The sequence below is a fragment of the Pelobates fuscus genome, chromosome 8, assembly GCF_036172605.1.
Source record: "Pelobates fuscus isolate aPelFus1 chromosome 8, aPelFus1.pri, whole genome shotgun sequence".
NCBI classification, from domain to species: Eukaryota; Metazoa; Chordata; class Amphibia; order Anura; family Pelobatidae; genus Pelobates; species Pelobates fuscus.
The window spans coordinates 158,386,580-158,402,876 of NC_086324.1; the positions used below are offsets into that span (position 1 = coordinate 158,386,580).

Below are 16,297 nucleotides of genomic sequence, written 5' to 3' on the forward strand. Positions count from 1 at the left end.
GGGATCTCTAGGTAGAAATAGGCAGAGCTATAACAGATTGGGATCTCTAGGTAGAAATTGGCAGAGCTATAACATATTGGGATCTCTAGGTAGAAATCGGCAGAGCTATAACAGATTGGGATCTCTAGGTAGAAATTGGCAGAGCTCTAACCTATTGGGATCTCTAGGTAGAAATTGGCAGAGCTCTAACATATTGGGATCTCTAGGTAGAAATAGGCAGAGCTATAACAGATTGGGATCTCTAGGTAGAAATAGGCAGAGCTATAACAGATTGGGATCTCTAGGTAGAAATCGGCAGAGCTATAACAGATTGGGATCTCTAGGTAGAAATCGGCAGAGCTATAACAGATTGGGATCTCTAGGTAGAAATCGGCAGAGCTATAACAGATTGGGATCTCTAAGTAGAAATTGGCAGAGCTCTAACAGATTGGGATCTCTAGGTAGAAATAGGCAGAGCTATAACAGATTGGGATCTCTAGGTAGAAATTGGCAGAGCTATAACATATTGGGATCTCTAGGTAGAAATCGGCAGAGCTATAACAGATTGGGATCTCTAGGTAGAAATAGGCAGAGCTATAATATATTGGGATCTCTAGGTAGAAATCGGCAGAGCTATAACAGATTGGGATCTCTAGGTAGAAATTGGCAGAGCTCTAACATATTGGGATCTCTAGGTAGAAATAGGCAGAGCTATAACAGATTGGGATCTCTAGGTAGAAATAGGCAGAGCTATAACAGATTGGGATCTCTAGGTAGAAATAGGCAGAGCTATAATATATTGGGATCTCTAGGTAGAAATCGGCAGAGCTCTAACATATTGGGATCTCTAGGTAGAAATAGGCAGAGCTATAACATATTGGGATCTCTAGGTAGAAATAGGCAGAGCTATAACAGATTGGGATCTCTAGGTAGAAATAGGCAGAGCTATAACAGATTGGGATCTCTAGGTAGAAATTGGCAGAGCTCTAACATATTGGGATCTCTAGGTAGAAATCGGCAGAGCTATAACAGATTGGGATCTCTAAGTAGAAATTGGCAGAGCTATAAGATATTGGGATCTCTAGGTAGAAATAGGCAGAGCTATAATATATTGGGATCTCTAGGTAGAAATCGGCAGAGCTATAACAGATTGGGATCTCTAGGTAGAAATTGGCAGAGCTATAACAGATTGGGATCTCTAGGTAGAAATAGGCAGAGCTATAACAGATTGGGATCTCTAGGTAGAAATAGGCAGAGCTATAACAGATTGGGATCTCTAGGTAGAAATAGGCAGAGCTATAACAGATTGGGATCTCTAGGTAGAAATCGGCAGAGCTATAACAGATTGGGATCTCTAGGTAGAAATCGACAGAGCTATAACAGATTGGGATCTCTAGGTAGAAATCGGCAGAGCTATAACAGATTGGGATCTCTAAGTAGAAATTGGCAGAGCTCTAACAGATTGGGATCTCTAGGTAGAAATAGGCAGAGCTATAACAGATTGGGATCTCTATGTAGAAATTGGCAGAGCTATAACATATTGGGATCTCTAGGTAGAAATCGGCAGAGCTATAACAGATTGGGATCTCTAGGTAGAAATCGGCAGAGCTATAACAGATTGGGATCTCTAAGTAGAAATTGGCAGAGCTCTAACAGATTGGGATCTCTAGGTAGAAATAGGCAGAGCTATAATATATTGGGATCTCTAGGTAGAAATAGGCAGAGCTATAACAGATTGGGATCTCTAGGTAGAAATTGGCAGAGCTCTAACATATTGGGATCTCTAGGTAGAAATTGGCAGAGCTCTAACATATTGGGATCTCTAGGTAGAAATCGGCAGAGCTCTAACAGATTGGGATCTCTAGGTAGAAATAGGCAGAGCTATAACAGATTGGGATCTCTAGGTAGAAATTGGCAGAGCTATAACATATTGGGATCTCTAGGTAGAAATAGGCAGAGCTCTAACATATTGGGATCTCTAGGTAGAAATAGGCAGAGCTATAACAGATTGGGATCTCTAGGTAGAAATAGGCAGAGCTCTAACAGATTGGGATCTCTAGGTAGAAATCGGCAGAGCTCTAACAGATTGGGATCTCTAGGTAGAAATTGGTAGATAAGATTGGAAGATCAGATTGCAATTTCTTTAGTGTTGATATTATTATTATTATTTATATAGCACCAACAAATTCCGTAGCGCTGTACAATGGGATATAAAATGTATTGGAGTCTGTTAAGAGAAACCTGGCGCTTGTTTGTTGTTATTGCGTTTCTTTTGTTTCTCTCAATCTCTGTGTGAGCTTGTGAGGGGTGTGTACAAAACTGTGTTAATTACAAATCATTTTATTGTATTAGTCCTATGAATGAAATGTGGCTATAGCTCAGACATGTATAAAATAAAAAGTACAATAAACTATACGCAAACTTCCTTCTTTTTCTAGGAGAACGAAAGTTGGCACAAGTTCCTCTGTCTGACAAGTGCCTGCCACGACCACCTAGTGCCCCATCTCCCAGCAGTTCAGAGTCCAATCCATATGTGAGCTTGGATGGTAGCCTACCTCCGTCTCCCACTCACAGGAAGATTTTCACCTTCTCGAGGCCCAGCCGCTCTAGGGACACAGACCGCTTCCTGGATGTTCTCAGTCGGCAGCTGGGTCATAATCTGACAATCACTGACCAGTTCCTGACCTCAGAGAATGACTATGAGGAGGTATTGGGCAAAATGAGGACAGATTTTGTCCATTCATTTCAAGCTAGGAAATAAACAGTTTTTTAGAATGCATGTTATTATGATGGTGGAGGGCGGAGGTTGTCCATATTTAGATTCTTTAGAGTACTTTTAACCTAAGTGCGAGAAAACATGTTAAGTGGAGCTTCTGGGTAGACAATCTTATTACATTGGTCTGGTAATGAGTTTTATTAATATGTCATTTGTTAAATTATATAATTTTTTCTAAAATGAAGTGTGTTTATTAATCTTTGAGATATTGGTACAAAAATACACTGATTTTTGATCATCATGTTCCTTATATCCCTGTCTCATGATGTTGTTGCAGATGACTTTTCAAGATGACCAGTTCAGCTGTCCTCGGCGTGAAGTTAGCAGTGCTAGTGAATCCATGAGTAGCAGTGAGGATGGAAGCTCCCTCACCTACTCCTCAGTGTCCGACTTTATTCCACCTCCACCTCACAGCCCACCCCCTCCACCACCTCCCCAAAATCTGCAACCCAGGGGAAACCCAACTTCAAAACCAGATACGCCTAAAGAACCCCTAACATCTCTGTCTCGGGGAGCAGTAAGCTGCATGTATCCATTACCCCCTGCTCCTCCTCCTCTCCCAAATGCTCCAGTACCTCCCGCTCCTCCTCTGGCTCCCCTGACTTACCGCGGAATGCATCGTCGGAGTGAGTCGAGTCACATGAGTGTGAAAAGGCTCCGCTGGGAACAGGTGGAAAATTCAGAAGGAACCATATGGGGACAGGCAAGTATGGCCGAACTGATACCATTTACTATGCCAGTCACTGTTCTGGTTCAGTCTACGTACAATCTTGTTTTTCTTATGGGCTGAGGTGGACAGTGTGCTTTTAATCCATGGTAGTAAGCTACGCTCCTGATAATTAGATTGTGTGAAAGCTTGTTCCTGGTAATCATCATTATATCATAGGCCAGTGATAAAGTATTTTCACAAATGATGTCATTTTTCAAGCCTTAGTACTGACAACTATTGATATTGCTGGGTTTAAATTGAATGGTGAATACAGTGTGTTCTGGTTTAATGATTACCCCTTACTAGGTTCAGGTTCCCACACATAATGCCATTATCAAGCTCAGATAGTTTGTCTGCCAGGAGCCCAGCAGTCAGAATTCCAACTGTGTCTGAGCACCGCTGATCTGAACGCTCAGACTTCAGTATTCCAATAAAGATCTTACCAGTTACATCTCCCAATCTAATCTGTTTTAGAACTAAATGTGTCACAAAATGAGGCAAATGAGAATTTTCCATTTTAATCAATGGATTTGTTTTTTTAGCCCTTTTTTAAATGGTTCCGTTTTATGTTATATTCATTCTTTCTGAGTTTAGCGTTATGTTATCACTATTTGTTTATTTATCTTTTTGCACGTTTTATCCCATCTTACTTCAGCTGGGTGAGGATTCAGATTATGAAAAATTGAGTGATATGGTTAAATACCTCGATTTGGAACTGCACTTTGGCACCCAGAAACCATCACGTAAGAAAAGAGCCGTTATTTATTTATTTGCTAGTTTTTTTTATCAATATAAATATTCTCCAATTCACTTTTTGCCATTGGGTCCACCAGATCTTATAACATTTTAAGTTCAGGTACTTAAAGGATCAACACCAAGCAGGGACAGATCCAAGAGAGGACAAGAATGATTGTCAAGCTTTTGTCATTTTTTAAATTAACATTTTAATTTAGTGCTTATCACAGACTACAGATGTGTTGTTCATTAAACACGTTGCCACAGTCTCACATTACACGGCTACATGCTCTTTTACCACCTCTTAAGTAACTCTGCACCAACCCTCTCAAGCTCTGGTGCTTGTCCTGCTCCTGCCAACTTCAGGTAAAAATCTTAAGTATTTTAGTCTTATTAACATTCAGGACTACCAGCAGCAAACCAGAGCAAAATCAGAGTTCTAATTGGCTCTTTCACACTTTAATTTAAACTTTCATGAAGTGGTTGATTTATACCAGGCAAATCACAAAGAACCTCTTTTGCTACTTGTTGCTCAACAGGTCTTTGGGTTGACCTTAATAGATTTTCCCATGTTATCAATTCTCCACTTACACATCACTCCTTTCTTCATTACGTAAACATCTGCCCTTTCTTCACCAGGGATATAAATCTGTCCTTTTTATTTTTCAGTCATCCCAGTTTTACCCGAATCCTTGAAAAAGAAAGGTGCCGTGGAGATTCTGTCTCACAAGAAGGCCTACAACACAGGTATTTCAGAATGTAGACTACAATCTCATGCTTGGGGCAATCATAGCTTCTTGTAGAGGTTGGAGAAGGTGGGTGGAGGTTAATAGAGGATGGACAGAGTATGAACCTAAAATTGTATTGTTGCCAGCTATCCTCATTGCGCACCTGAAGCTTACACACCTGGAACTGCGCCATATCCTCACGACCATGGAGAACGAGCGCTTGGAGCCCCCACATATAAAGCAGCTCTTGCTATATGCTCCAGATGAGGAGGAAAGGAAACGTTTCCAAGAATATGCAGGAAGTCCCAGCAAGCTGAGCGAACCAGACCAGTTTGCATTGCAGGTACAGCAGAATATAACCTGTATACCGTACCAGTACTCCCTCTGAGGCAAGGGTAGGTGACCTTCGACACTCCAGAAGTTTTGGACTACCTCTGGCCTGATGCTTTGACCGTATAATGTCTGTAAGAGCATTATGTGAGAAGTGGTCCACAATATTTGGAGTGCCAAAGGTTGACTATCCTGCTTTAAGGTGACCCAATTGGCAAACCATTTAGATATAGGAACTGTATGCCCCATCGTCGGTGCTAGTGTTGGAGTGTTCACCTCTGATGGAGCGCTACTGGTAATTCCACTGTAGTCAGAAACTGTTAGAAACTTTAACAAGTCTGAGACTGAAGCTCGATAGCCCGTGTTTGAGTAATACAACTATGGAAATACTTGCAGCCTCTGTTGAATGCATGGCTGGTGTACAAACTTTCTTATAGTGAGAGACCTTGTACAAGTCACTTTGTAGCTGTATAGTGTACGTATATCGTGCATGCACAAACATTATTGCATTGGTCGGGGAGTTATGTGTCCCTTGCCATCTTACATAGTGCGTAGAGAGGGTATAAAGGGAATAATAAACAGGACAGCATATGAAGGAAACTTCGTACGTTATAACATTGACTAAATCATAAGTGGTTTTAGCGTTTGAAGTGTCCTTTTACTATAAATAACATGACAAATAGAACCGATTAAATATATATATTGTAGGGTGGTAAAAACCTTAGCCAGCTCTACATTTTGGGTAACGTAGCTCCTCATTACTTGCTGTGCCAAAGTTAGTCATCACTGATCTAATGCGTCCTGTGTGGGCTGCTTTCCAGATGCTTTCAATCCCGGAATATAGGACGCGCTTGCGAAGTCTGCTTTTTAAGAGCACCCTCCAGGAGAAGACTGACGAGATCCGAGCCAGCTGTGATTGTGTTCTCAAAGCTTCTGCTGAGCTCAAGAATAGCAAGAAACTGGCCAAGATCCTCGAGGTGAGACCTTCCTATCATTCATGGTGCAGGTGGTGGGGCAAAAGATATGGAAAGTGATCATTACAAGCAGCTGTAAAATACAAGGAAGTAGTTAATGCTATATAAAATTTAATGCCGAGCGTGGCTATTTAAGAGTTCTACCAAACACCATGAATTGATTGGGCAACTGGTCATATCATAGGTCATAATGGCCTGAGTTTTGTCAAGTTATCTCAAGTTACAGAGAAAGAATTAGGGGCACTCCCGGGACCTGCATTTTGCATGAAAGGTGCTGCCGCAGTGACCAAACTTACAAAAATACAATACAAAAATACTAATATGCCTATCTAAGAATAAATATGGGGATTTGGTTCCACCATATGGCCATATGTTGTTAAGCCCACCCAGGGCCGGCCTTAGGCAAATAGGCGCCCTGTGCGGAAAGTCTTCATGGCGCCCCCCCACCACCCACCAAGTTGCCTGAATACAGTAACACACACAGGCACCAGGGACGTGTATATCGTGAGGCAAACAAGGCATCTGCCTTAGGTGGCACTTTGCAGGGGGTGGCAAAAAAAGCCGCCCCCAAACCCCCAGATCCCTTGCTTGCCTCACGTCCTGGGGGGCTCAAGAGCTGGCCGGCTGGCCATGTTTGAGCCCCCCCCCTCCCCCCTCCCCCCCGAGGCTGGCAGCGGGCAGCGAAGGAGCATACTCACCTGAGCTCTTCCTGCTCAGCTCCCTCTGCGCCGCTTAATGAAGCCGGGATCCGGAATATGACGTCAGTCCGGCTCCTGGCATCACTAAGAGCCGCCTACTCAGTCTGTGCGCCACCTGCCTGCCCGCCCAGCAGCCACACTGGACTGCAGGCAAGAAATCCACTCCAGCTCTCCCATGGAGGCTGGGTGGATTTAAAATAAAATTAAAAAAATATTAGTTTGTGACTGTTAGTGGAAATGTCTGTGTGTGTGTCTGTGAGTGTGTATGTCTAAGTGAATGTGTGTGTGTGTCTGTGAGTGAATGTGTGTGTGTGTGTCTGTAGGTGTCTGTAAGTGTGTGTGTGTGTGTCTGTGAGTGAATGTGTGTGTCAGTCAGTGAGTGTGTATGTGTCAGTGAGTGAGTGTGTATGTGTCGGTCAGTGGGGGCGTGCGTCTTTCAGTGAGTGCATGCGTCTGTCAGTGAGAGTGTGCATCTGTCAGTGTGTGTCCAAGTAATAGTGTGTGTGTGTATGTCATTGTTTGTCAGTGTATATGAGAGTGTGTGTCTGTCAGTGAGTGTGCGTCTGTCAGTGAGTGAGCGTCTGTCAGTCAAAGTGCGGCCTTGACAGGAAGGGGTGGGGGAAATTTAAACTTGGTTACAGGCATGTACACACACACACACACTCAGTTAAAGGCAGTCACACATACAGGCACAGGCACACACAATGGCACAGCTACAGCGACACACACAATTAGAGTCACACACAGACAGTCACACACACACACAGCCAGTCACACACACAGACAGACAGTTATATACACACACAGGCAGTCACACACACACACAGGCAGTCACACACACACAGGCAGGCAATCACACACAGACAGTTACAGACAGACAGACAGTTACAAACAGACAGACACACACAGGCAGGCAGACAGTCACACACACAGGCAGGCAGTCACACACAGGCAGTCACACACACACACACACACACACAGGCAGTCACACACACAGGCAGTCACACAGACAGACAGTCACACACACACACACACACAGGCAGTCACACACACAGACAGGCAGTCACACACACACACACAGACAGGTAGTCACACACAGACAGGCAGTCACACACACACACACACACACACACAGACAGGTAGTCACACACAGACAGACAGTCACACACAGGCAGTCACACAGACAGACAGTCACACACACACACACACACACAGGCAGTCACACACACAGACAGGCAGTAAGTAACACACACACACAGACAGGCAGTCACACACACACACACAGTCACACAGCCACATGGGACATGTGGGGGGGCTATAGGGACACATGGGGGCTATAATGAGACACATGGGGCTGGGGAGGGGGCTACACATGGGGCTATAAGGACATATGAAGGGCTGGGAGGGGGTACAGGGACACATGGAGGGCTGGGGGGGCTATAGGGACACATGAAGGGCTGGAGGGGGGGTATAGGAGCATATGAAGGGCTGGGAGGGGGGAATAGTGGGACACATAGAGGGCTGGAAAAGAGGGCTAACAGGCAAACAGTCACACTTACCTCTATCCAGTGGATGCAGCTGGCTGATGGGGAAGCAGGGACTCCTTCCCTCTTCCTGTGCAGCAGGGGCTTCGGGAGGTATTAGCCCCGCCTCTGCCTCACGATAAGCCCCGCCCCCGCAGCTCGGTAAGCCCCGCCCCCTCTGCCGCGATTTTTTTTTTTTTTTTTTTTTTAAATAGACCCTGACACCGGCCATGTGCGGGCTGTGTCGGCTGTCAGGGCGCCCCCTGCTCCATGGCGCCCTGTGCGGCCGCACAGCTCGCACACCCCTAAGGCCGGCCCTGAGCCCACCACTTCTTTCAAAGTACCCCAATATCGGTGGGTCCTACGCTAAAATGTGGGGGACAAATTAAATAGTACTAGTGTTAAAAATAAAGTGTTAAATTAAATCCTAGTAAGAGCATAGTGAGTATAAGCACCCGCCCAGGCCCCCCAGCTTCAGAGGCTCCTTTAGTGGTGGCCACAGGTGTATATATAGGAGGAGTTTCTCAATAGTCAGGTCACTTTTATTATTTTTCAGTCAGCACAGATATCTCTGCAATAGTGAGTATACTCATTTTAGCACCAACACGTTAATTGTTTAGTTTTAACACTGTTTTTAATTGCTTTCATTACTTATTTTTGTATACTCACTATGCTCTTACTAGGATTTAATTTAACACTTTATTTTTAACACTAGTACTATTTAATTTGTCCCCCACATTTTAGCGTAGGACCCACCGATATTGGGGTACTTTGAAAGTAGTGGTGGGCTTAACAACATATGGCCATATGGTGGAACCAAATCCCCATATTTATTCTTAGATAGGCATTTTAGTAGCCTTCTTTGTGTTATATTTTTTGCAGTCTGAGTGCGCCGCAACTATTTATTTTTTCATTTATGAAGTTATCTCAAGTTAGTCATGTTAATACTCTATTGTTCCTTAGATTTTTATAACACATTTGATTATATTAGAAGTGTTGAAGGTAAATTTTAAACTCTGTAACCTGTGGGAAAGTTTAATAGAAAGAAGATTCAGGAGAGTCGAATGGAAAGAGAATGTTTTGTAATCTGATGAAACAAGGAGGCTGGAAGTGTGATGGAGGGAGGCTGTGAGAGAGGGTGATGGAGGGAGGCTGTGAGAGAGGGTGATGGAGGGAGGCTGGGAGAGAGGGTGATGGAGGGAGGCTGGGAGAGAGGGTGATGGAGGGAGGCTGTGATGGAGGGAGGCTGTGAAAGAGGGTGATGGAGGGAGGCTGGGAGAGAGGGTGATGGAGGGAGGCTGGGAGAGAGGGTGATGGAGGGAGGCTGTGATGGAGGGAGACTGGGAGAGAGGGTGATGGAGGGAGGCTGAGGGAGACTGTGATGGAGGATGTCTGTGGACGATCTAGTTGTGTGAGAGCAGTGCCTGGTGTAACACATTTGATTATATTAGAAGTGTTGAAGGTAAATTTTAAACTCTGTAACCTGTGGGAAAGTTTAATAGAAAGAAGATTCAGGAGAGTCGAATGGAAAGAGAATGTTTTGTAATCTGATGAAACAAGGAGGCTGGAAGTGTGATGGAGGGAGGCTGTGAGAGAGGGTGATGGAGGGAGGCTGGGAGAGAGGGTGATGGAGGGAGGCTGGGAGAGAGGGTGATGGAGGGAGGCTGTGATGGAGGGAGACTGTGAAAGAGGGTGATGGAGGGAGGCTGAGGGAGACTGTGATGGAGGATGTCTGTGGACGATCTAGTTGTGTGAGAGCAGTGCCTGGTGTAGCAGTGAGAGCGCAATGTGTATGATCTAGTTGTGTGAGAGCAGTGCCTGGTGTAGCAGTGAGAGCGCAATGTGTATGATCTAGTTGTGTGAGAGCAGTGCCTGGTGTAGTAGTGAGAGCGCAATGTGTATGATCTAGTTGTGTGAGAGCAGTGCCTGGTGTAGCAGTGAGAGCGCAATGTGTATGATCTAGTTGTGTGAGAGCAGTGCCTGGTGTAGTAGTGAGAGCGCAATGTGTATGATCTAGTTGTGTGAGAGCAGTGTCTGGTGTAGTAGTGAGAGCGCAATGTGTATGATCTAGTTGTGTGAGAGCAGTGCCTGGTGTAGCAGTGAGAGCGCAATGTGTATGATCTAGTTGTGTGAGAGCAGTGCCTGGTGTAGCAGTGAGAGCGCAATGTGTATGATCTAGTTGTGTGAGCAGTGCCTGGTGTAGTAGTGAGAGCGCAATGTGTATGATCTAGTTGTGTGAGAGCAGTGCCTGGTGTAGTAGTGAGAGCGCAATGTGTATGATCTAGTTGTGTGAGAGCAGTGTCTGGTGTAGTAGTGAGAGCGCAATGTGTATGATCTAGTTGTGTGAGAGCAGTGCCTGGTGTAGCAGTGAGAGCGCAATGTGTATGATCTAGTTGTGTGAGAGCAGTGCCTGGTGTAGTAGTGAGAGCGCAATGTGTATGATCTAGTTGTGTGAGAGCAGTGCCTGGTGTAGCAGTGAGAGCGCAATGTGTATGATCTAGTTGTGTGAGAGCAGTGTCTGGTGTAGTAGTGAGAGCGCAATGTGTATGATCTAGTTGTGTGAGCAGTGCCTGGTGTAGTAGTGAGAGCGCAATGTGTATGATCTAGTTTGTGTGAGAGCAGTACCTGGTGTAGCAGTGAGAGCGCAATGTGTATGATCTAGTTGTGAGAGCAGTGTCTGGTGTAGTAGTGAGAGCGCAATGTGTATGATCTAGTTGTGTGAGCAGTGCCTGGTGTAGTAGTGAGAGCGCAATGTGTATGATCTAGTTTGTGTGAGAGCAGTGTCTGGTGTAGTAGTGAGAGCGCAATGTGTATGATCTAGTTGTGTGAGAGCAGTGCCTGGTGTAGCAGTGAGAGCGCAATGTGTATGATCTAGTTGTGAGAGCAGTGTCTGGTGTAGTAGTGAGAGCGCAATGTGTATGATCTAGTTGTGTGAGACCAGTGCCTGGTGTAGTAGTGAGAGCGCAATGTGTATGATCTAGTTGTGTGAGAGCAGTGCCTGGTGTAGTAGTGAGAGCGCAATGTGTATGATCTAGTTTGTGTGAGAGCAGTGCCTGGTGTAGCAGTGAGAGCGCAATGTGTATGATCTAGTTGTGTGAGAGCAGTGCCTGGTGTAGTAGTGAGAGCGCAATGTGTATGATCTAGTTGTGTGAGAGCAGTGCCTGGTGTAGCAGTGAGAGCGCAATCTGTATGATCTAGTTGTGTGAGAGCAGTGTCTGGTGTAGTAGTGAGAGCGCAATGTGTATGATCTAGTTGTGTGAGCAGTGCCTGGTGTAGTAGTGAGAGCGCAATGTGTATGATCTAGTTTGTGTGAGAGCAGTGCCTGGTGTAGCAGTGAGAGCGCAATGTGTATGATCTAGTTGTGAGAGCAGTGTCTGGTGTAGTAGTGAGAGCGCAATGTGTATGATCTAGTTTGTGTGAGAGCAGTGCCTGGTGTAGCAGTGAGAGCGCAATGTGTATGATCTAGTTGTGTGAGCAGTGCCTGGTGTAGTAGTGAGAGCGCAATGTGTATGATCTAGTTTGTGTGAGAGCAGTGTCTGGTGTAGTAGTGAGAGCGCAATGTGTATGATCTAGTTGTGTGAGCGCAGTGCCTGGTGTAGCAGTGAGAGCGCAATGTGTATGATCTAGTTGTGAGAGCAGTGTCTGGTGTAGTAGTGAGAGCGCAATGTGTATGATCTAGTTGTGTGAGACCAGTGCCTGGTGTAGTAGTGAGAGCGCAATGTGTATGATCTAGTTGTGTGAGAGCAGTGCCTGGTGTAGTAGTGAGAGCGCAATGTGTATGATCTAGTTTGTGTGAGAGCAGTGCCTGGTGTAGCAGTGAGAGCGCAATGTGTATGATCTAGTTGTGTGAGAGCAGTGCCTGGTGTAGTAGTGAGAGCGCAATGTGTATGATCTAGTTGTGTGAGAGCAGTGCCTGGTGTAGCAGTGAGAGCGCAATCTGTATGATCTAGTTGTGTGAGAGCAGTGTCTGGTGTAGTAGTGAGAGCGCAATGTGTATGATCTAGTTGTGTGAGCAGTGCCTGGTGTAGTAGTGAGAGCGCAATGTGTATGATCTAGTTTGTGTGAGAGCAGTGCCTGGTGTAGCAGTGAGAGCGCAATGTGTATGATCTAGTTGTGAGAGCAGTGTCTGGTGTAGTAGTGAGAGCGCAATGTGTATGATCTAGTTTGTGTGAGAGCAGTGCCTGGTGTAGCAGTGAGAGCGCAATGTGTATGATCTATTTGTGTGAGAGCAGTGTCTGGTGTAGTAGTGAGAGCGCAATGTGTATGATCTAGTTGTGTGAGCAGTGCCTGGTGTAGCAGTGAGAGCGCAATGTGTATGATCTAGTTGTGTGAGAGTAGTGTCTGGTGTAGTAGTGAGAGCGCAATGTGTATGATCTAGTTGTGTGAGAGCAGTGTCTGGTGTAGTAGTGAGAGCGCAATGTGTATGATCTAGTTGTGTGAGAGCAGTGCCTGGTGTAGTAGTGAGAGCGCAATGTGTATGATCTAGTTGTGTGAGAGTAGTGTCTGGTGTAGTAGTGAGAGCGCAATGTGTATGATCTAGTTGTGTGAGAGCAGTGTCTGGTGTAGTAGTGAGAGCGCAATGTGTATGATCTAGTTGTGTGAGAGCAGTGCCTGGTGTAGTAGTGAGAGCGCAATGTGTATGATCTAGTTGTGTGAGAGTAGTGTCTGGTGTAGCAGTGAGAGCGCAATGTGTATGATCTAGTTGTGTGAGAGCAGTGTCTGGTGTAGCAGTGAGAGCGCAATGTGTATGATCTATTTGAGTGAGAGCAGGGCCTGGTGTAGTAGTGAGAGCGCAATGTGTATGATCTAGTTGTGTGAGAGCAGTGTCTGGTGTAGTAGTGAGAGCGCAATGTGTATGATCTAGTTGTGTGAGCAGTGCCTGGTGTAGTAGTGAGAGCGCAATGTGTATGATCTAGTTTGTGTGAGAGCAGTGTCTGGTGTAGTAGTGAGAGCGCAATGTGTATGATCTAGTTGTGTGAGAGCAGTGCCTGGTGTAGTAGTGAGAGCAATGTGTATGATCTAGTTGTGTGTGAGCAGTGCCTGGTGTAGTAGTGAGAGCGCAATGTGTATGATCTAGTTGTGTGAGAGCAGTGCCTGGTGTAGCAGTGAGAGCGCAATGTGTATGATCTAGTTGTGTGAGAGCAGTGCCTGGTGTAGCAGTGAGAGCAATGTGTATGATCTAGTTGTGAGAGCAGTGCCTGGTGTAGTAGTGAGAGCGCAATGTGTATGATCTAGTTGTGTGAGAGCAGGGGGCTGGGTAGCTGCTATATCCTCGCTCTGATGTCTCTCTCCCACTGTCTCTGGATGATATATTACATCATTAAACAGATCGCCCCATGCTGTGCTGGGAGGCAGTTGTATCTGAATACAGGGAGACTTGTTATTAAAGCACTCTGTCATTACCAGGCCCTAAAAAAATGTGGATTAACCCTAACTCCACCAGAAGGGACTGAAACACTCCAAAATATAATGCAAGTCATGTAAACAAAATAACCAATGAATCATATTATCCCCCAGTTCACCTATTACACCCGGCTCAGCTTAATACCTGCACCTTCTGTCACTCTCCATTATTGTTATATTCTAACTCTGCTAATAGATTTCAAGTAAAACTGTGCATTCACTTTGAGAATCTGCTAATTCATCCTGAGAATCTCCCAAATTGCCAGGTACTCTGAAAATCTCCCCATTCATCTACATAATGTACCCATTCGGCATTAGAATCCACCTATTTAAACACAGGAATCCTAAAACACATACAACCTGTTTTTGAATTATACATATTCAGCAAACCCATCCAGACAAATAATATGTGCTCAGATTCCGGCAAAGCAGCGGTGGTATGCCGGCGGCAGAAAATACGTTAGTGAGTACTGTAGTAACGAGAGAGACAGGAAATAATGTAATCAGGAGGGGGCACAATTAGCACAAATCTATTGGATAACAGTTATAAACAACCTAACAATGTAAAAACAGCAACTTCATTATTCTTTATTAACATGTATATAACTGGGATACAAATCACATTATATCAGGCTCCTACAGTCAGGCCTGCTAATAGTGATCAGTGGTACTTAACCCCTTAAGGACCAAACTTCTGGAATAAAAGGGAATCATGACATGTCACACACGTCATGTGTCCTTAAGGGGTTAATCACAGGCCTGCCTGCCAATAGTGACCAGTGGTACTTAATCATAGGCTTATCACCAAGGAGGTGGATGAGCGACCCCTGACACGCATGCCAGGTATAAAACAAAACAAATCATCTTGCTAAGACCCTGATATTTGAATTATTTTTTATAAAGCACAGAGCTGTATTATATATATATTTCTCATCTTAAACATATAGTGGCAGGACTACCAAGATTAAAAAAAATGCAGAATTACTGTAAGGAGCATGAGAATGGAAAGTGGGGATACAGTAATGTGTGATCAAGGTGGTAAAAGACATAATGAAGGTGTCAGAGGATGCATTTACAGGAAGACTTTGGACATCACCAATCCATCGCATTTGTCTGCAAACATTTCTTTAATGCCTTATTTTATGTTGTAGGTTTGATGTGACAGTGGCTTCAGAGTGTGTCAATCTCCAAGCTGATCCACTGTATCAGTCGTTTGTGTGGCTGTGCTGACACTGCACTAGTTAGAGAACCTTGTCATCCACTTCATTGCAGTGTGGCTGCTGTGAATTACGCTGCCTGAGAATTTCATGGGAGTCGTGTAGATGGAAAACACACATAACTGAATTACAAATCGTATACACAGCGGTCGGATTGGTGGTGGAGGGTGGCTTCCACTCCCGACCGTGCAAGTTTGTCATGCTGTGTGCATCTATTTGTGCAACTTGCCAAATGAATTACTACAAGGGCACAAATCTTGCTGAGCTGACATACAGGGGGGTGAGTGCACAGAGGTAACAATTAACTGGCTGGTGTGAAAGGACAGTGGAAGTTTTATTTAATGAGTCCAAGCTCAGCACATTCCCGCAAGCCACCACCTTGTCCTCTCACCTGGCATTGCTGATTCTGTCAACATATGATATTCTAAACTTAACTTGGAGGGATTAGAAACCGGCCTGCTATAAGTTTATAGTTTGAAGGTTCAAAACATTGGTCTGTGGTTCACAAAAAAAAACTGGTATATGTATTAGTCTGTATTTCAAATTTTAAAGGGCTGTTGTTTTTGTAGTGTATTGATGTCTGTTAATGGACACTCCAAGCACCGTAACCCCTTAGCTTGCGTGATTGGCCATGGTGTCAAGGAGTGTTTGGGTACAGTCAGTCTAGCAGAGGGTGTTGGGGTGTACAGGATGAGACTGATTTTTTGGCTGTGATTTTCACCAATACACATATATCTCTGTATGTTGCAGTTTGTTCTTGCCATGGGAAACTATCTAAATGACGGACAGCCAAAAACCAACAGGACCACAGGATTCAAGATCAACTTTCTGACAGAGGTACATCCTGCACCCCAATAACGTGTGCTTTGAAACCCGTTTGTTTAGTTAGATCTCTTCATAGCTAGAAAGCAAGCGGTGTGTTTGAGAATTAAATTATAGCAACAATAGTGTCACAAGCTCAAAGCTCACTAGGACACTCCGTGTATCCACAATGCTTTCACTAACATAGCTCTGGAATGGTGGAAACCTACCTGCGGAGATGGGCAGCTCTAGAATGTAAAATACTCAATGACAACTGTACCCCAATGCTGCTCATACTTTGCTGAAGAAAGAGGATACACCTGGAGAAATCCCCACCTTTTACATTATCCCCTCAGGATGTTCTCATAAGACCTCTAGAGGTAGATGCTGAGCATCCTGGTTTCTCACCTACACTCAGATTAGG

General features: G+C 44.7%; 1 protein-coding gene across 1 annotated transcript in view; it reads left to right on the forward strand.

The window, feature by feature from the left end:
• GRID2IP (Grid2 interacting protein) overlaps positions 1–16,297 on the forward strand; it is a 104,699-nt gene that overhangs the window by 84,444 nt on the left and 3,958 nt on the right. The window contains exons 13-19 of the mRNA XM_063430504.1: positions 2,418–2,686; positions 3,033–3,494; positions 4,120–4,207; positions 4,869–4,946; positions 5,074–5,270; positions 6,079–6,234; positions 15,823–15,909. Coding sequence (XP_063286574.1) covers positions 2,418–2,686; positions 3,033–3,494; positions 4,120–4,207; positions 4,869–4,946; positions 5,074–5,270; positions 6,079–6,234; positions 15,823–15,909 — 1,337 coding nt within the window. The remainder of the gene's footprint in view (positions 1–2,417; positions 2,687–3,032; positions 3,495–4,119; positions 4,208–4,868; positions 4,947–5,073; positions 5,271–6,078; positions 6,235–15,822; positions 15,910–16,297) is intronic.